At 43.4% G+C, this 21,018-nt stretch overlaps 1 protein-coding gene across 1 annotated transcript in view; it reads right to left on the minus strand.

Annotated features, from left to right (window-relative positions):
- Positions 1–21,018, minus strand: part of LOC144791221 (transient receptor potential cation channel subfamily V member 6-like) — a 327,745-nt gene that overhangs the window by 93,591 nt on the left and 213,136 nt on the right. Inside the window, exons 11-12 of the mRNA XM_078665874.1 lie at positions 12,190–12,276; positions 12,011–12,087 (exon numbers count right to left, since the gene is read on the minus strand). Coding sequence (XP_078522000.1) covers positions 12,011–12,087; positions 12,190–12,276 — 164 coding nt within the window. The remainder of the gene's footprint in view (positions 1–12,010; positions 12,088–12,189; positions 12,277–21,018) is intronic.

Here is a 21,018-nt window from a genome sequence, read left to right on the forward strand (position 1 = left end):
TCCTCCAGCCCCTGATAAGGCATACGGAGTTCTCAAAACAAATCAAACCTATGACAGACCTGGGAAAAACCCTGCGGCCATTGTTTTGATTTCACCGAGAACTTCAGCAAAAGAATGTGCTAACGACCTGGTCGTATGACATCTTTATTGACGTATCTAAGTCCATCCTTACGTCAATCTCGGCACCTTAAAGGTATAAATATTACCGATATTGCCCTATGCAAACACACGCGGTGGTGACGAGGACGGAGCAGCCAGACTTGCCGAAGCCCAGAGCAGAGCAGACCCCGCTGGCGCAGCCCCGCCTTCTTGACGCGCTGAGAACGAGCAGCTGCCTATTTCTCCTGCCGAGAAATCCAGCTCCGGCGCTTCCGGGTAGCCCTCGCAGGCAGCCTGGAATATCGAGACCAGAGACGAGAGATACCATCCCTCATCCATCCTAGATTCCAGGTACAGAACTGAATAACCCCTCGCAGAGAATTCTTTGGTCAGTCACTTGGCAAAACAAACTTAACTTAAACTGTAACTTTCTGTTCCCGCCCACGTATTAGGCTTAGGTCAGGTACACGGGGTAGGCGTAGCTAGAAACACCAGTTGAGTACGATTTAGTCAAATGTATATGTGTATGTAATATATTTTATTCATTTTAAACCTTCATATGGCTTAGAAACCATATCAATGTTTTTACAGTATTATTTTATACTTCTGCTTTTAATGTATGCACTTTACTTAACTATAAGTATTGCAATAATATCGATCCATTTCTCTTGTATGAGAAAAGAGACTGATCAATAAATAACATCTTTTCTCTACAATCTGATGAGACTAAGAATGCACGTACTGACTGAGTAAAATAAATTGCCTTTTGTTCACACGACTCTCGAGATACACTCTTGATTAGGGGAGAGCAAAGTTGTCATGTTCTATGGTTGTCAGAAACTAAATCCCTTCTTGTCTATCCAGGGAGGTTCAACTCCTCCTTGCCTATTCGAGAAAGTTTCTAGTGAACTCTGAGCTAGCTGGCAAACCCAAAACTTTAAGTCTAATATCGACAGTAGTAGACCTAGTTAACGTCTGGTCTAGGCCTATACTATTGAAGGTATTATTCCAATGCGCAGAGCCTATTGGGATAATAGGAACTACACTACAATGTAACATCAACATGAAATTACACTGGGCTGAAAAACTCCCATCAGCCCACCCTTATGGCGGAGTATCATCACGTGGGATACGAATAATGGATCTAAATCTCGCCCAACCCATCATGTGATGGTGCAGAGATGGACTCTCGAGATAGACCTCTAGCCACAGTGTATTCCAAGTGGTGCTGATAGTGTGCAGTGCTGTGAAAAAAGTGAGTGAAAAAATCTAAAATTGGCTACTAGGGCAGAAAATATGTTTAATGGGCACTGTCCTAGTGTCAAAATTAAAATGACGCCTAATAGTTGGAAATATAATTATATAATGGCGCAGTGCTTTGGGGTCAATCCCTGACCAGTCATCTATGAAAAATCGAGACCAAAAAGCCACAATGAGTGCCCGTGTCAGTTACAATCCGTCTAACCTCTACCATCACCAACACCGCATGTGAGAGGGTGGGCGGATATATGGAAAAAGTAAATAACTACCACTCACGTAATCCTACATCACAATGCGACCTGTGAAATACAATAGCACACCATAAGTTTACAGAACCAATATAGCGACTTTTCTGGCAGCATTAAAGACGTTGTGAGTGTGTGCTAAAACCTCATATTACAATTCTAACGGCACACCACTCGGGTATACCTGCACTATTTTACAACCTAAAACGAGAACATTTTTTACTTAACGTAGAATGGCTTGCAGAGCTAGGCTAGCAAACTTTCTTAAACCAACTCGATACATGAGCCGGTAAAGGCACTAACAGGATTCTTATACAAGCCCGAATTGTGTGGTGTGGGCTCTGCTCTTCCCCAGCAGCACGGGGGAATCCCTCATGCCTGGATACCCTCGTAATCACCACACAGCACAGCGCTGCAAGGAACCGGCGCTCCTCATGAGGCGCTAAGTCCAAGTCCTGAAAGTAAAAGGGGACAAAGGCTGGGCCCAGGCAGGCCAGCACAAAGGGCCCTCCAGCAGGGAAGCAGTCCCTCATGGCAGTTCCTCCTGGAGCCCAGCAACAGCAACAAGCCCCAGTGACAAGAACAACACAACTTCCATGGGGTCACAGCCCCTGTATTTATATTACATTTCTCCTTTGTATGCGCTGGCACAGGACTAGGGGGAACCAGTCCTAACTGGTTCTGGGGGGTTTTGGAGCACTTTGTTGACAAGGCTCCTCTTCCCCTTTGTCAGGTGGTGGTTCGTCATCAAACACACCACAGGAGGGCAGAGCCAGCATTCACATAGGCAGGCACAGCTTTATTCAGGGTAAGGGACAACTACTCCCACTACTCCAAATGCAGATGCCCTATTCAGCCTAGAGCTGACTCACTCTGCCCCTCCTGGAGCCATACACACCTCACCAGCCCCTGTGACTTCAAAGCCAGACATGCAATCCACATCAGGCAGGCAGACACATAGCACACAGAAATGCCAACTTCTAAAAGTGGCATTTCTAAAATAGTTATAATAAATCTGCGCAAAGCATTGCATAGCATTTATTATTACTATACCAACCATACTAAACTTAACCACGCTGCTCCTGTCATATCAGGAATTACCTCTGAAACACTTATCAGGGAATCCCCAATGCATTCTAATGGGAGGGCAGGCTCCCAGTAGTGAGAAATCAAAATGACTGTTTTTCACTACCAGGACATGCCACACACTTGAGGTACATGTCCTACCTTTCACCTATAATGCACCTTGCCCATAGGGATAGCTAAGGCCTACCTTAGGAGTGACTGACATGTAGTAAAAGGGGGATCACAGACATGCCACACACTTTAGGTGCCACGTCACAGCGGCAGTAACACTGGGCGCACAGGCCCTGCAATGGCAGAGGCCTGGGATAGGTCTGAAAGGCTACTTTGGTGCGTGGCGCAATCAGCGCTGCAAGCCCACCAGTAGCATTTAATTTACCAGACCTGGGTAAATGAGATACCACTTTACAAGGGACTGACAGGTGAATTAAATAGGCCAAACAGGTGTAAACCAATCTTACCATGTTTATCACAGAGAGCACACGCACTTTACACTAGACAGCAGTGCCCAGAGTTCTAAAACCACCAACACCATGTCAGAAATAATTCTAGGAGAAAGGCAAAAAGTTTAGGGATGACCCTGCAAAAAGGGTCAAGTCCAACAATCACAATGTAGGAGTGGATAGGGTATTTATCAATGGCAATAAAATACCAGTCCACTGGGCATGTAGCATGAAAGGTTCAGCAATGAGTCGCCTGTGGCTACCATTCCAAACAGCCTCCATTGAACAGTAATTGGATCAAACATATGCATCAGTGAGGGAATTAGAAGCAAGAGATAATAACAGGCGCAGAAAAAAGACTATAACAATAGAATGAGAAATGGAGCAGAAGACATTATAACGCTCTGGGGACCTGTGTAATTAGAGTGACAGACTTGTAGCCCCTAACTAAGGGATGCTGCAAGAATAAGGCATTTTTTAATAAATAAGATGATTCACTGGTTAAGTGAGGTCAAGTAATGTGGCTCAGTGATGAGAGATGATATCCTTTTTGTTATTATAGTTTTACTTATAAAGCGCTCAAACACAACTGGGGTGTCCTGGAGCTAGATGAGCAAAAAGAAGCCACAGAAGGACAACAGAATTATAAAATAATAACGTCTTGATTGCTTTACGTATTTGTAGAAATAATAGTGTCTAGGATAGATGGCATAGACAGAAGTTTTATGGGATTTGATGCTATAACTTTGGCACATCAGAAGAAATTATAAGACATTATTGGTACAGGATTCTGAGAACCCCACATGGAGTGACTAGGGCCACTTAATAATAGCAATTGATTTTAATGTAGACCTCCAACATAAATTACATCATGATGAGAGTCTTAAGCTTGGAGATGAAGCATGGAATATACCCACAAATGGAGACCCTGTACTCGAAGAGGAAAGTGGCAAGCAAAAGACTAGTAAAGTTGACAATGTCAAAGGGTAGAGGCCATGCAGAAATCTATTTGATCATGACTAGCTAGGTATACCTGCTTTCTATACCTACCTTCGTAGTAGCCAGATAAACTATGTAATAGTCAATTTAGCATTATGGGCCATGGTGGACTACTTCGGGTCTTGTCTTGCTGGTAAATGACTGGCTCTAGAAATGTTAACATATGCACAAAATCACATCTGAGCAAGCATTGAAGGTTCTATAATGAGCCATAAAATAGCTAACATCCAAAGATCTATCAGGTGAGCCTGGATGTGGAACAATCGATTCCAGTAGTTCTAAATGATTTTCCGAATTTGTTGGAACATCTAAGACCTATGAGCTCTTTGATAATAAGGTTATCTTAGCCACCCATGTGTAGAGGTGGGGAAATCTGGTCCATCAAAAGTATGGCAGTAACACTAGTATTCTTTATGGAAAAATAATTCTAATTTTAGGCTTCAGCTGCTTAGTCAAACTGATAGCAACCCAAATATTTCTAGTTTTCTCTTAGGTTCCCTGGGTTCCTCCTGGGGCTACATAAATAATGCTGTATTCTCTCTTTTGTTGTAGAACTTCTGTTAGCGGCTAATACGTCTTTCCTGTGGATGCCAACCTCTGCTACCACAGCACAAAAGTAAGGATAAGGCTAAAAATCATGTCCATTAAACTCCCTTTGTTTTAGTTTTTAGAGACCTAGGGCCAGATGTAGGTAGTCCAAATTTACCGATTCTAAAATACAGAATTTTACCGATTCGGTATTTTAGAATGGGTCAATGCTATGTATAAAAAAAAATTGATAAGTATTACCGAATCGGTACGATTCGGTATTTACCAAATCGATTTCCATTCATTCCTAGGGGCCTGGAGGCCCATAGGAATGAATGTGAATTACCGAATCGGTAAATACCGATTCGGTAAAATAGGGAAACATTCAAGGGTGGCATGGTGTCATATTGACACCCTGTTGCACCCCTGAATAGTGCTTGTGTGCACATGTGGCACACATACATGCCCTAAGGGCATGTATGTCTGTCACATGGCACTGTTGAAAATGCACAGATTTGCATTTTCAAAGGAAGTCGGTATTTACCACCAACTAATAGTTGGTGGTAAATAATGAATCCTTAAAGCACATAAGCACTCTTAAAAGTGCTTCCTACATGCCATTTACCGATTCGGTAAATACCAAATCGGTAAATAATGATTCGGTAAATACAGAATCGGTAAATACCGATTCCGTATTTACCGAATCATCCCCCACATCTGAAATGGCTCAATACCGGTCGGTAAGCCTGAAATTTACTGAATTTCGGGATTACCGACTGGTATTGGGCCACCTACATCGGCCCCTAGTTTCCTAAATGTTTGATGTCTCTTACCCCTTCTTCTTAATCGCAGGTGGGCCGCTGATCCCCTTCTTTCACCTGAATACTTTTCTCTCTCCCCTCAGTACTTGCAAGGCTTATTAAGGTTTCTTCCCTCCTTTCAAGTTGGTCCCTTGCCCCAGGTTGTGTTTGAGAGCCCCATCCCTCCCATCACCCCCTTTTATTTGTGGTCCTGTTACACACCAGGGTAGCCATGACCCTCCATAAAGGGACTGAGACATCAAAAAGTGGGACCGTAACTCCTTCCTCGCCTTGGTTGTTAACATTTGGATCACCAGGTTCCTTCCTCAAGAGTGTATCCGTCTCTGGAGTTGGAGGCCGTCTTTTGGTGGGTTGCACCTATGCTACAGCTTCTGGCTTGTTGACAGCATTCTCCTCTGCCTCTTCTGGATTCACCTCCTGTTCTCATAGAAATGGTTTTTCATAGCCTTTGTTCTGTGTTTGTTCATCCACTCTTAGTCCTTCACTCTTTTTCCATTGTTTCCTCTTAGTAATGTTTTTCCCATTTTGAGACGCTGACTTCTTTCCTGTTTTCAGGTGACGGTCTGCAGAGGAAGGCAGAACAGTGTCTTGGGACTTCACGTATTCAGGTAAGTCTTTGTCAAACCACATTATTATTGTTGTGACTTTAAGCCTGAATCTATCCAAACCAGTGAGGAGTGTCTTGGAATCTAGATGCAAAATTAGCATCTGATGTAATAAGCAAGCCAAATGCGTAATCTTTGAGTCCTTAAGGAGAAGTACAAGGATCCAAACATTGTAACAGCAGCAATGATGCGTCAGTGCTGATCGTAGAAAAATGTGAGGCTCTAAGGTAGTTAGAGTGCTGTAAAGAGTCAAATATCTAGCAGGTGAACTCAAAGGAGAGAAGGATTAGTGTCTACCAGTAATCTATATTTGCACTTTAGAAGGAGGCAGTAACACCAGAAAGTGCCTCACACAGTGGGTACCACAATTAGAAAGGGAAGAGCGAGAAAGCGCAGAGTGCCTTTCCTGCCTTGGTAAAGTGGTTGCAGAAACAAGTCACAGAATAATGCAAAAACATCTCAGTTATGTCATTCAGATCTATATAGAGCCACACTCCTTAGCTGGGAGACCTTTCAAGAACATCTAACAAGTCCACCAATTCGACTGGAGGAGCCATTTTTGATAAATTGTGCTGCTTTGTTGGTGTTTAGTTGCGAGGGTCTAGAACAACATTTTAAGTGTTATGATTCAAAGTGGTTTGTGGGAGTTAATGAGGAATAAAGTTGATCCAATGTAGGTTACTTGTGTATGGGTGTTATGAGGAGATCTTGTCCCACGTATCTTGAGGCTACCACATGCATCCTGGACCCCAAATCTAACCCAGTAGCAAAGTCCATGAATGGGGCAGACCATTGTCCTAATCCAGTGGTTCCCAAACTGTGCACCATGACTCCCCTGGGGAGCCGTCAAACCTAGCCAAGGGAGACGCACACCAAGCACTTTAATGCATTTAATGTTGATGGGTCTGTTGGCTTCAGTTAAAATAATTAGACTTAAACGCATGATGTCGATGATTTGTAAATGACATACCTAAAGCTGTAAACGTAGTGCTTAATCAATGGCATGTCGAGGGAGATTACCTCCATTTTCACTGGATCCCCATGTTCCAACACTCCCAAAGTAAGCGGAAGATGCTTGATTTATTTTGTTAGACTTGTTAATAATTTCTTTTTTCCAGATGCATTTTACACCAATGCAAGTTATCAGGAAAGTACAGTTGTCCTGTCTATTAAACACACTAAGTATTATAAAGTATTGACATTTGTACTTGCATTACAGGTACTTCCAGTACACACACATTTCCAGACAGGCCTGCTCTCTCCTTGAGCACAAGGGAAGTAACACACCATATACAGCATAATGCCAACATTTGGAAGAAAGAAAGAAGGGCGTTTAAAAAAAAAAAAAATCAGAGGAATGTATTTTACTTGCATTGATTTGGAGGCAGCAATTTTAGGGAGGAGACAGCAAAAAATAAAACTGTATGTGGTTTAAAAAACTCGTGAGTCACCCTGCTAAGACGTGTGTTGGCACATATCACATGGGTAGAAATGTGCATGCAAATATTCTTCAAGCGCAGAAACACTTTGGCAATAGGGCCTACATGCATAAGGGTGCTATCTACCACTGTAAGGATAAAAAGGTTTGAGAGGCTACTCTAAAAAAGGCATGGGCAAAGAAGTGTAACTAGGAATATTTTATTAGAGGTGCCTCCTTAGTAATACGAAACATCCTCTGTATATGATTATAATACCTCCATCAGCTTCATCCCAATTATTTTCAGGGAGAAAATGCAAGTACTCACGAGACTGGGATGACATCCACCCCCAACCTCCCAAAAAAGTAACAGTGGGGAGCCATGGGCAATGGATAATGGGTCGAGGGAGCTGCGGGTCGAAAAAATGTGGGAACCACTGTCCTAATCTATAAAAAAAGGCAATAGATCAGTCAGTCATCAATCAGCCTCTATATTTTATTTAGTTGTCAAAACATTTTGCAAGCATTTACTCAACTGTTTTGAATGGTGGACTGGGGAATATGGAACTGTATTGCTTCCTCAGGCAGGATGCACTAATGTGGTAGGGACTATTGATTAAATCTTTAAGATTATAACAGAACCTGGTGAATGAAATATATTTAGGGGAGGGCATGGGGGTTTGTTACATTTCCAGTGTTGTAGCAAATATGCCATGGGTCCCAAAGCAAGCATGAAAAATAGGCCCCAATCTCTTGGTTTGGTGGCAATAAATCACCTATTGTTTGGGTGCAGTGGACCCCTCACTCCCTAGGCATGGGGGCACTATGCTTGCTGCACTCTAGTTAGCCAATGCCCCTGATAATGTCCTAATTCTTGGGATAATCAAGGCTTTGTACTCTAAGAATAATGCCACTGAATGCTGCGGTCACTAAGGTGAGGTCACCCAAAGCTTCTCTCAGTAGTCTAAGGTGTCAGGCAAGGCTGTGTCCTGACACTGAAACACTTTAACATCTTTATAAATTGTGCATAGGAAAAACATTTCAACATATAACTTGATGCTATACCGCTAGCGCAGAAGCCAAACTCCATTTTGTTTTTTACCAATGAGGTTGTTAGGTTGTCAGGAAAATTATTTTTCAGAATTCTGCAATTCAAAAGAGTAGACAATCAATTCAATAAAAAATGACACTAAGTGCCAGCACAAATCATAAACCGTCAAGTGCTGACAGAGAAGTGAAATTAGAAAGGGTCCTGCATTATGATCATTTAGGTGTCTGATTTAATTGAAAAGGAGGATGAAAGTGAAAAAAATAAGAGTACACACTTGGGTTCAGAGGTAGTGCTCTCTTACAGTTAAGTAGGACAAAGGGCAGAATGGTAGGGTGATCCACTTCAGGAGGCTATGAAGTGTAATGTAGGACAAAAGTGTGAAGGCATGAAAGTGCGACTTGCAGCCAAATGGGCAGGGACATTCTAAGGTGTGGGCAATTGCCCATGTCCCCCACCTTTCAAAGTACCCCTGGGAAAGTTAACAGGAAATTCAATATTGTTTTTATTCATGGGGCTTGAATTAGAAGAAATTGGGTAAAATAATTGAAGCTTTTTAGGAGCAAGGGCTGCCAAAATCCTTAAGAGAACACTGTAATGGCCACAGTTGCTGACTTCAGAACGAGGTTCTGAAGTCAGAACAAATCGCCTATTCTCACTGTCCAAAATAAAGTGCATATTGTCAGCTGGTGCTAATGTGAAAAGGCGAACGGGCCAACCTTTGGTGGCAATGCAAGGTAAGTCAGAGCCCATTAGTGAAACCTTACAGAATAGACATGCACCTTAATATCCATAGGAGTATATACTAACCCTGGGCATAGTGTGCGGAGTGGGGCTCCGCGGAGCTACGCGAAGTGGGCGCAAAACTACGTCCACCCGCGCACTCCGCGTAGCCCCACTACGTGCCGCCCGCCTCCCTCCCGCCCTCCCTAAATATTTAAATAAAAGGATAGAAAGCTTTTAAAAACACTTACCTTGTCCGCCGCGTCCCCGGGGCTCCCTCTCGCCGTCCCTGGATTCGCGCCGCCGCCATTTCAGATACTAATGCGCATGCGCGGGTGCCCGCACATGCGCATTTCTCATGAGAAATGCGCATGCGCGGCCGCCCGCGCATGCGCATAAGTATCCGAAATGGCGGCGCGAATCCAGGGACGGCGAGAGGGAGCCCCGGGGACGCGGCGGACAAGGTAAGTGTTTTTAAAAGCTTTCTATCATTTTATTTAAATATTTAGGGAGGGCGGGAGGGAGGCGGGTGGCGGCCGGCTACGCACCGTCTGGGGAGCGCGCGTAGTGCCGCCTGGCTACGCCCGCTACGCAAAATGCGTAGGGGACGGCACTACGTGCACTCCGTGCACGGAGCGTAGCTGGCCGCCCACCCTTAGTATATACAGTAAAAGCCTTGTTGGTATAGGAGCCACTTTGGTGATCTACAGGAATATCAGTTATCAGGATAGTACCCCTTATTTTTATTTATCTGCTAACATTTATTTCTTGTTTTGCTTGTTTGTGTTTTGAACATTTGAGATTAAGAATCCAACATGTCCGAATGGCTGGAGATGATCCATTGGTTGGACTTTTGTTGGGTATTGGGTCATCTGCCGTATTTTAATCATACTATTCCCATAAGGAGCTGCTCTCCCTTTTTCAGACTTTGTATTCTATTTTGGCCCACCACCCTTATGTGTTTTACCCCTTGATTTAATCTTAGGGAAAGGATTTTTTAACATTCATAGTAACATTTGCAGAATTCAGAATATCCAAATTATAATATATAACCCTTAGATGATGGAGATAATTTTAAAACTGAAACAGCATCCTGGACCCCAAATCTAACCCAGTAGCAAAGTCCATGAATGGGGCACACCATTGTCCTAATCCAGTGGTTCCCAAACTGTGCACCGTGACTCCCCTGGGGAGCCGTCAAACCTAGCCAAGGGAGCCGCACTCCAAGCACTTTAATGCATTTAATGTTGATGGGTCTGTTGGCTTCAGTTAAACTAATTAGACTTAAACGCATGATGTCGATGATTTGTAAATGACATACCTAAAGCTGTAAACGCAGTGCTAAATCAATGGCATGCCGAGGGAGATTACCTCCATTTTCACTGGATCCCCATGTTCCTACACTCCAAAATTAAGCGGAAGATGCTTGATTTATTTTGTTAGACTTGTTAATAATTTCTTTTTTCCAAATGCATTTTACACCAATGCAAGTTATCAGGAAAGTACAGTTATCCTGTCTATTAAACACACTAAGTATTATAAAGTATTGACATTTGTACTTGCATTACAGGTACTTCCAGTACACACACATTTCCAGACAGGCCTGCTCTCTCCTTGAGCACAAGGGAAGTAACACACCATATACAGCATAATGCCAACATTTGGAAGAAAGAAAGAAGGGCGTTTAAAAAAAAATAAAATCAGAGGAATGTATTTTACTTGCATTGATTTGGAGGCAGCAATTTTAGGAAGGAGACAGCAAAATATAAAACTGTATGTGGTTTAAAAAACTCGTGAGTCACCCTGCTGAGACGTGTGTTGGCACATATCACATGGGTAGAAATGTGCATGCAAATATTCTTCAAGCGCAGAAACACTTTGGCAATAGGGCCTACATGCATAAGGGTGCTATCTACCACTGTAAGGATAAAAAGGTTTGAGAGGCTACTCTAAAAAAGGCATGGGCAAAGAAGTGTAACTAGGAATATTTAATTAGAGGCGCCTCCTTAGTAATATGAAACATCCTCTGTATATGATTATAATACCTCCATCAGCTTCATCCCAATTATTTTCAGGGAGAAAATGCAAGTACTCATGAGACTGGGATGACATCCACCCCCAACCTCCCAAAAAAGTAACAGTGGGGAGCCATGGGCAATGGATAATGGGTCAAGGGAGCTGCGGGTCGAAAACATTTGGGAACCACTGTCCTAATCTATAAAAAAGGCAATAGATATGTCAGTCATCAATCAGCCTCTACATTTTATTTAGTTGTCAAAACATTTTGCAAGCATTTACTCAACTGTTTTGAATGGTGGACTGGGGAATATGGAACTGTATTGCTTCCTCAGGCAGGATGCACTAATGTGGTAGGGACTATTGATTAAATCTTTAAGATTATAACAGAACCTGGAATTCAGAATATCCAAATTATAATATATAACCCTTAGTTGATGGAGATAATTTTAAAACTGAAACAGCAACTACCAACAGGAGTTCGGAACCACAGTACAGTCTGCTCTAGGATCTTTTCAATATCAAATAATTGAACATTCCCATTGCTTCAAAAACCTGCATTGCTCCCCGTATCGGGCAACATGCCCCAAACAAAATGTGTTGGTCTAAGTGGGTCAAGGTATTGTTACTCGTGTGGTATTTTGCAACGCAGTATCCAACTATGAAAGTTTTTTTGGCTTGTACAAAAGATAACAATTAAATAGGGTGATACTTTTACCGTACATTAGTAAAGAAAATGGTCCTCCTACAGATATATGTCCAATGTAGTGCTTTGGTCCAATTTTGATGAGATGGGGAAGCTGAAAACAAGTAAGATATTTTGTAAGTTATCAGCCTGAAATGCTTCTGACAATGGCAGATCTGTATTTGTGCCTTCAATATTCTTTTAATCGAGTATTTACCTCACAGAAAAGTATTACAACAGCTCCAACTACAGTTATTAGTTCTCCAGTTAGTCTCAAATAGTCTTCTGTTGTTTCATATGACTCCTAGAAAAAATGTTGCATATCATGGTCAACATGGCAAATAATTCTTAAGGCTTAATCTTAAACAATACTCCACTTAAACTAGATATCACAGCTGAAAACCCCAGTCATGTGTGTACACTTTCTGGAAACACTACCCTTTTGAAAAGCAAAGAATGAGCAAAATAATAATAAGTAAGTGTCTATGACTAAAGTGAGAACAACAAGTTTGGCCCTATGGGAAGTACAGGCTGAAAAAAATCTTTGCTTAGAAGTTTGAGAATGTTTGTAAGAAAATAATTAGGATATTTTAGGTGCACATGATCTTAATAAATGGGAAAATGGAATATGATTTATAAAGACGTGTTAACGTTGCTCCATCAGGATACATTTGCAGTCCATTAGATTTCTGTTTATTTCTGGAGAGAGTTTTTCCTTCTGTGTGAGAAAACACACCTTTGTAGAGGAGATGTACAGTGCTTGTCTTGATTGCATTGGCTAACAGTAGGTATTGCCTTAAGTCATTCTAAAGAATGTATCATAATCATGAGAGAATAGACACAACCAATACCTAACACAAAATACTTTAGATGGACGTATGAGGCTTGAGTTTAGGTCCCACACAGGCAAACTCTTTAATACCAAAACATAAAAATAATTTTGAAAAATAATTTCAAAATTGGAAGCGGGAATTTCAACAGACAAGGGAAAATTCATTATTTATTAATTTTCGCTTGTGGACGTCTGTTGAATCCTCCCCCCCACACACCCCCACCCCACAACCTGGCTACACTGCCCCAACGCTCTTACCTGCATGGGCCGCTCCTGGTTACAAGGTTTTTATACAGTTCAATGTCCACCATTTTCAATGGCACATAAGAGTGGACTGGATGATAATACAATAGTGATGGGTTGGCTCAAATTAAGAGTGCTCCCAGAGGTTGTGTGACCCATAGCATTCGACCAGTGTTCTTCTATCTCAGATTAGGTTATGCTGCCTTGTCATGTGAGCACAGACCTCTTTTTTTAAAAATGTTTTTTTTTTACACATCATATTGATATTTTATTTCTGGGCTGATGTGTTCCTCTTCCCAGTTATGGCTAACTTCTGTTGGTGTATTATCAGCACCAAATAAATCAGTAAGTTGGCTGTTCATAGAAAGTACTGTCAACACCTGTGAATATATAAGACTACTATGTATTTTCAGTGATGTGTGGTGTGTGCGCATCAGCATCATCAAACACCTTGATTGTATGATCACTGATATTATGTTTTGTTGAGTTGGCTGCGTGTGACTTTTTATTGAGTTTGATGAATGCTCTAATTGGGGTGCTTTGTGTCTGGGCTGACTGACAGCAACCCTCTTGTTTGTCTTTCTTCTCCATTAATCCTACACAGTCGGGCAGTGATGGTAAGTGGCCAACATTAGCCCCATGAGTGAGTGTGACAAAGTGTTGCTTAGGGTCCTAAATGAGCCCCTAGAAATGTATCCCATTCAAGAAACCATATATACCTGTGGGCATATTCTGAATGTTTAGGTAGAGCAGTAAAACTATTTAAACAGATGAAACTGCAGTAAAAAAAAGCACAGTTAAATACTAAGAAATACATTTTTATAGGATGGTGACTTGATGGAACAAAGATATGGCAGAGATAGCAGGAATGAAAGCAACATAGAATCCCCGAATGATGAGAGGAAAAGTAAGGAGACATTCGGACAAAAAAGTAACATATGTAGTTTAAAGACTGTGACTGTGTGATACACACATGGGCTTTGTTTTCCTTAAGTGCTGCAGATTTCTATATTTTAACATACGATTTCAGGAAGCCTGAACTTCAGAGGTAATAAATATTCCAATGTCTGACTGACAGTGTGCTCGTGGTGTCCTGAGGCGGAAAGCCGGGACTGAATGTGCGTGCGGGCTTTGTGATTACTTTATTTTAAATTGAACTGTGCCCGTATTTTGTCACTCACTTTACTAATTTTAAATTATGGAACTGCACCCTTTGTGCGGACACGGAACTGCTCATTCCCTAACTAGCCATCTCGCCCTTGTTGCTCGTCCCCATAGCAGCCGATTAGGCGCTGCCTGGGGTCCAGCCCTCTAGTCGCCTTCCATCTTGGGTGAGGAGCAGGCGAGCGGACCAGTGCTCGGACCCTCCCGCCCTCGCAGGTACAAAAACCCCATTGTTCTCCGCGCGCACCGACTGACAGTGTGCTCGTGGTGTCCTGAGGCAGAAAGCCGGGACTGAATATGCGTGCGTGCTTTGTGATTACTTTATTTGAATTGCACTGTGCCCGTATTTTGTCACTTACTTTACTAATTTTAAATTGTGGAACTGCACCCTTTGTGCGGACACGGAACTGCTCATTCCCTAACTAGCCATCTCGCCCTTGTTGCTCGTCCCCATAGCAGCCGATTAGGCGCTGCCTGGGGTCCAGCCCTCTAGTCGCCTTCCATCTTGGGTGAGGAGCAGGTGAGCGGACCAGTGCTCGGACCCTCCCGCCCTCGCAGGTACAAAATGGCTCCCCCGCCCAGGAAGCGCAGCGGATGGGCGCAACAGGCGCGCCAAAGGCAAGCCCGTCTGCGCCCGTCCACGCCCAGACGGGCCCCGGGGCCAGCCATGCTGCCCGGTTGGTCTCCTACCCCCGTGACGACCTCCTGCAATATAATAGAGGCCTGGGTCAATTGTTTAATGATACGTACAATCGGGCCCGGAGACTAGGGATCTTAGTCAACTGCACCTCCCCCGTAGAACCAACTAATTTGATGAGCCTGTGCCCCAACAGCCGGGCAGAGCCTGGCGCACTATCTCACTCCCTGTCCATTTTTTACCTAAACACTCGTTCCATGGTGAAACACCAGATGGACCTTTTTCTTTTGTTAGACATTGATAAACCAGACATTCTTCTTCTCACTGAGACTTGGCTGACCCCAGACTCCGCCCCGGATACAACAGCGGCACTTCCACCGAACTACTGCATTATACACGCTGACCGTGGGTCGGGTAAACCTGGCGGGGGGGTCACCGCAATCTTTCGCTCTAACCTGAAAGTTACCGCCCTGACCTGTTTGAACCTTCCGGATACAGAAAACCTGGTTCTAAAACTTGAAACCCCTTTTACAACGGTGGCCTGTGTCCTCCTGAACAGACCCCCTAATACTATGCCTTCCTTCCCTCTCACATTCAGCAAACAGATTGCCAATCTGGCCATAGACCACGCCAGGATTCTTTTGGTTGGGGACTTTAACTACTGGTTTGATGACCCCTCGGAAGGCCCCCACTCGAGTGAACTCACTGAGCTCCTTAAGAACCTGAATTTTGCACAACAAGTACTTTCGCCAACCCATCGCAAGGGCCATATCCTGGATCAGGTCTGGTCTAACTCTTTGCTAATTACCACCCCGGTCACTTTTCCTTGCCTATGGTCGGACCATCTCCTTCTTAAATTTAACCTTGATTACTCCCCCTCTAAGTCAACTGCTACTTTAGCAGGAGGCCAAGCGAGGAAATGGAACACACTAGATAGGTCAGAATTTCTACAGACATTGGCTAACTCCATCCCATCCCCCCACTCTGATATTAACGTATCCGAAGCCAACCTTTCTGATTGGCTGCAAGCAGCAAGTGATGCCCATGCCCCGTACAAGAAGGTCAAACTGGCCCGGCGCGCAGACGCCCAAAAATGGTTTTCGCCCGACTTAAAAGTAAAGAAACTGGCCTTGCGCCAACTGGAGCGCCAATGGAGGCGTAGTTATGCTCCGGACTTAAAGATCAGATATACGATGGCCAGAAAATAATATATGAAAGCTATTTTAGCCACTAAAGCTGCCTACTTTTGTTCTCGCATCATCAGCTCAACAAATAGATCAAAGGACATTTTTTCCATTTTCAATGAGCTAACAAACCCAGATAATGCCCGCCCAAGCGTACCTCCGACCTAGACCTTCTGTGATTCACTTGACGTCTTTTTTATAGAGAAAATTGCGGTCATCAAGGCCAGTATTCCACAATCCCTGAACCCCACCATCCTCGCAACAGCCACCACCAACAACACTGGCACACTTAGCAGCTTCCCCCCTATTACTCCAGAACAATTTCAAGAGCTGTTGGTGAGAGCGAAATCAGGGGCCCCGTCGGACAGATGCCCACCTTATATTTTAAAAGATTGCCTCTCTGCCATTCCTGTTCCTGCCTACACCCTCCTGAACGACTCACTGACCACCGGTCTGGTGCCTCTTGCGTTCAAGGAAGCAACAGTCATACCGCTTCTAAAGAAACCCGCGGCTGACCCTACTTGCAAAGCTAATTATCGTCCCATTTCCCTACTTCCCTTTCTAGCAAAGGTGATGGAGGCTCATGTAGCCAAATGCTTGTCCAACTTCATGGAGAAATCAAACTGCCTCGAATTCCAATCGGCGGGGTTTCGCCCCGCCCACTCAACGGAGGCATTGGTAACGACGGTATTAGACACTCTCCGGGACTGTGCTGACAAACGCTCCCCCCAGGCGTTAGTGCTCCTGGATTTGTCGGCCGCGTTTGACACGGTCGACCATACCATCCTGATCGACCGTGTCACCCAGGCCGGCGTCCGGGGCACAGCAGTCAGCTGGCTGAAGTCCTTTTTGGAAGATCGATCTCAAGCAGTTCGTCTTGGAGATTTAGTCGACACTAAACAGAACATCACGTGTGGCGTACCCCAGGGCTCCTCCCTGTCACCCCACTTGTTTAATCTCCACATCTTTCCCCTAATTCAGGCTCTCAGAGATAAACAAGTGACGGTGTTTAACTATGCAGACGACCTGCAACTGCTATTCACAATCGATAATTCGGAACTGTCCATCTCCAACTGCCAAGCAACCATGAGATACATCCAAGCCTGGATGGACCAAAATCACCTGAAGCTTAACCCAGGAAAAACCGAGCTGGTTCTCACAGCAGACAGTATTAAACACTGGGGCTCGCATTATTGGCCGCCAGACATGGGTCAAGCACTGATTCCTTCCCCCTCGGCAAAGACACTAGGAGTCACCTTAAACAGCGACCTCTCACTAAAAACACAGGTGGGCAAGGTGGTCTCCAAGTGTTTTTTCCAACTTAGGAAAATCTGGAAGGTCCGGCGCCTCCTTACCCCGGAGGCCATCACCCAGGTTGTAATCGCCACTGTGATTTCCCACCTAGATTACGCAAACTCTATTTATCTAGGCTTACCCCTTTACCTGCTGAAATGCCTTCAGATGGTACAGAACTATGCTGCCAGATTGATTCTGAGTCAGCCTAGATGCCAATCGGCCACCCCATTGCTGATGAAACTCCACTGGCTCCCGGTGGTCCAGCGCTGCACCTTCAAAATCGGTTGCATGATCTTTAAGGCCTTACATTGCAAAAGCCCCAAATTCATCAATAAACTCATCACGAGGTATGTTCCGTCCAGTATTCTGCGTTCAGCCCACCTTGGTCTATTACAGATACCACCCTTCAAACGCAAACGTTCAGGCGGCTGCAAATTCAGAACATTGGCTCCTCGCCTGTGGAATGCCTTCCCTCTTGACATCCGGATTTGTCCGGATCTCATGTCGTTTAGGAAAGCTTTAAAGACCTGGCTTTACAAACAAGCATATCAATAACCCTGCACGTGTAAAAACCTTGGCCACGTCTTCTGTCTCTCGATAGCGCCAGGAAACCAATCAGTGTTAGTGCGCTTAATAAATCATTATTAACATAACATAACATAACAATGTCAATGGCCTACTTCAGCCAATGTTGTGGGTATAGGAAACATGTACCCATCACTGAACAATTGAAGCCATAACCTCTAAGAAGCATTCTCAAACTTGTAAACAGAGGATTCCCCCAAACCTTTCCTCAGTTGAAAGATAATAATCCTTAAAAATTTGATTCTCAGATCTCCCAACTTTTGAAAATGTTACTGTACATTCATTTTAATGCTGGTAGAATGTCTCAGTGGGTAAACATTTGGCACTGACATCTAGGGTACCATTCAGGTCATTATTATGAATCTCACCAAGGTCGTTACAATGAATACCATCACATTCTAAGCACCTGTCCTTTACAATGCTTAGAAATAGCAAAAGTGTCATTTAGAGATCTATATAAAAACAGGCTATTATTAGTGTTTTGTCATTGCCTAAGAAGAATAAAAACTAGCCACAAAGCATATTATTGCACATCGTACAGAAACGAAGGCGATACAAGCCAAAAGGCCAAGTTTTACTACATGAAAATTGTGAAAGTCCATACAATGACAGCTGGGACTGAGAAGCAAGCTAAGGGTTGTCCATGACAGGCTGAAATGATGAACCAATCAGGATGCAAGTGGTGCTTCCAGACTAATTTAAGTTCAGAGGAACAAGTTTCCAAGTAACTGCTTATTTTAAGTGGTTCCCACTCAATCAATCCATAAACTGTGTTGCAATTCCTGCACCTTTGTTTTGATCTCCCTTCTCCTCTTAAGTTTCCTTCCTCTCATTATGACTTACCTGGATAACAGCTCAGTGTCGGACCATCTCTTCAGTATTTCATCAACCAACAGCCACACTTCTGTCAGGAGTATCTCCTGGTGTTTCCCCCTCGTGGGTATTTACTGTATTTGTTACCAGCATTTCCAGTCAGAGTATCAGGTGAGCATTTACGTGTCAGTAGTCTTCCTCAGTATCCGTAATCATAATCACACATATATATTTGGGGCCAGATGTACGACCTGCCAAATAGCGCCTCGCAAACTGCATCACCTTTGCGACACGCAATTTGCGAGGCGCTGTTTGGCATGTACAACAGTGTGTTTAACACTGTTTGCGATTCCCAGTGGGGTCGGCAATTGTGAGGCTCATCAATAGTAGTACGAGCCTCTTGCAATTTGCGAGCCCATTGGGAATGTCAGGCCCTCCCAGGGATGGTGGCCTGCTGTGCTCAGCAGACCACCATGTCTGCGACTGCTTTTAAATAAAGCAGTTTTCTTTTTTTTTTAAATGCCGTCCGTTTTCCTTAAAGGAAAACGGGATGCATTTAAAAAAGAAAAAATGAAACATTTTCCTTTCATTTTTAAGGGAAGGCAGTGGTCCCTGGGACCACTGCCTGACTTTAAAAAATAATTTTGCATGCATTTACAAAGGGCAAGGGGTCCGCTGGGGACCCCATCCCATTTGCCAAAGCATAACCACCGACTTGAAGAGGTCTCAAAACATTGGCACACAGCTTTGCAGTCGCTATTAGGAAGGGAACGCCCCTTCCTAATAGCGAGTCGCAAAACAGTATTTTGCAAGTCGCAATTCATTTGCGAGTCGCAAAATACTGTTTGTACATGGGCCCATGCTTTTTAGCGTGCGCAAATGGGTCTAAGACCCATTTGCGCACACTAATAAGCGCTGTACATCTGGCCCTTAGTCTTTGCGTGCAACACTAGACACACACATACCGTTCTGTGAGCACTACCACAGCTGCTGCCTTTCTCTATCTGAGAAGAGAGCATTATTCTGAACATACAAGAAATGGAGATAGTGTTTCTTCTCTCTCACCTCAATGCCCCATTTCTCTTTACCAGATCACATAAGTTTGAGTTTGTTCTTTTTACTGCCTATAGAGTGTAGGTGGAGATTGGTGGATGCACATCAAAGCCCATACCAAAAGCAACAATAGTGAACTTTAAGGATCATGACATTTTATTGCATACAATAATGTCTGCCAAATTATACTTTTCATATTAAGGGATCAGGGAGATCTAACAGATACTACTTCCTAGGGAAAAAAATCACCTACAATTGAACAATGTTTTGCAGCCATTGCCATTTAACTTTGCTAAATCCTAAATCCTTTTGCTAAAACCACAGTCTTATGGCTTAGAAATTCTACTAGACTCTCTAGAGCGGGAAACAACCTTTACAACGCAACTTTTACAACGAACTACCATTACAACGAAATTTTTACAACGCAAAAACCATTACAACGCATGTATTTACAACACATTTTTTTACAACGCAGGTACCTTTACAACGCATACCATTACAACGTAAGTATTGGTAAGTATATAATTATATTTTAAATATTATATGTTTGAGTTTTTTAAGGGGTATTTTTAGGGTTCAGGGTCAGTTTTCAGTTTTTGGATAAAGGGGTATTTTTAGGGTTCAGGGTCAGTTTTAAGTTTTTGGGTAAAGGGGTATTTTTAGGGTTCAGGGTCAGTTTTCAGTTTTTGGGTAAAAGGGTATTTTTAGGGTTCAGGGTCAGTTTTGGGTTTTTGGGTAAAGGGGTATTTTTAGGGTTCAGGGTGAGTTTTGGGTTTTTGGGTAAAGGGGTATTTTTAGGGTTCAGGGTCAGTTTTTAGTTTTTGGGTAAAGGGGTATTTTTAGGGTTCAGGGTCAGTTTTCAGTTTTTGGATAAAGGGGTATTTTTAGGGTTCAGGGTCAGTTTCAGTTTTTGGGTAAAGGGGTATTTTTAGGGTTCAGGGTCAGTTTTCAGTTTTTGGGTAAAGGGGTATTTTTAGGGTTCAGGGTCAGTTTTCAGTTTTTGGGTAAAGGGGTATTTTTAGGGTTCAGGGTCAGTTTTGGGTTTTTGGGTAAAGGGGTATTTTTAGGGTTCAGGGTGAGTTTTGGGTTTTTGGGTAAAGGGGTATTTTTAGGGTTCAGGGTGAGTTTTGGGTTTTTGGGTAAAGGGGTATTTTTAGGGTTCAGGGTCAGTTTTGGGTTTTTGGGTAAAGGGGTATTTTTAGGGTTCAGGGTCAGTTTTGGGTTTTTGGGTAAAGGGGT

Source organism: Lissotriton helveticus, chromosome 11 (genome assembly GCF_964261635.1).
Source record: "Lissotriton helveticus chromosome 11, aLisHel1.1, whole genome shotgun sequence".
Taxonomy (NCBI): Eukaryota; Metazoa; Chordata; class Amphibia; order Caudata; family Salamandridae; genus Lissotriton; species Lissotriton helveticus.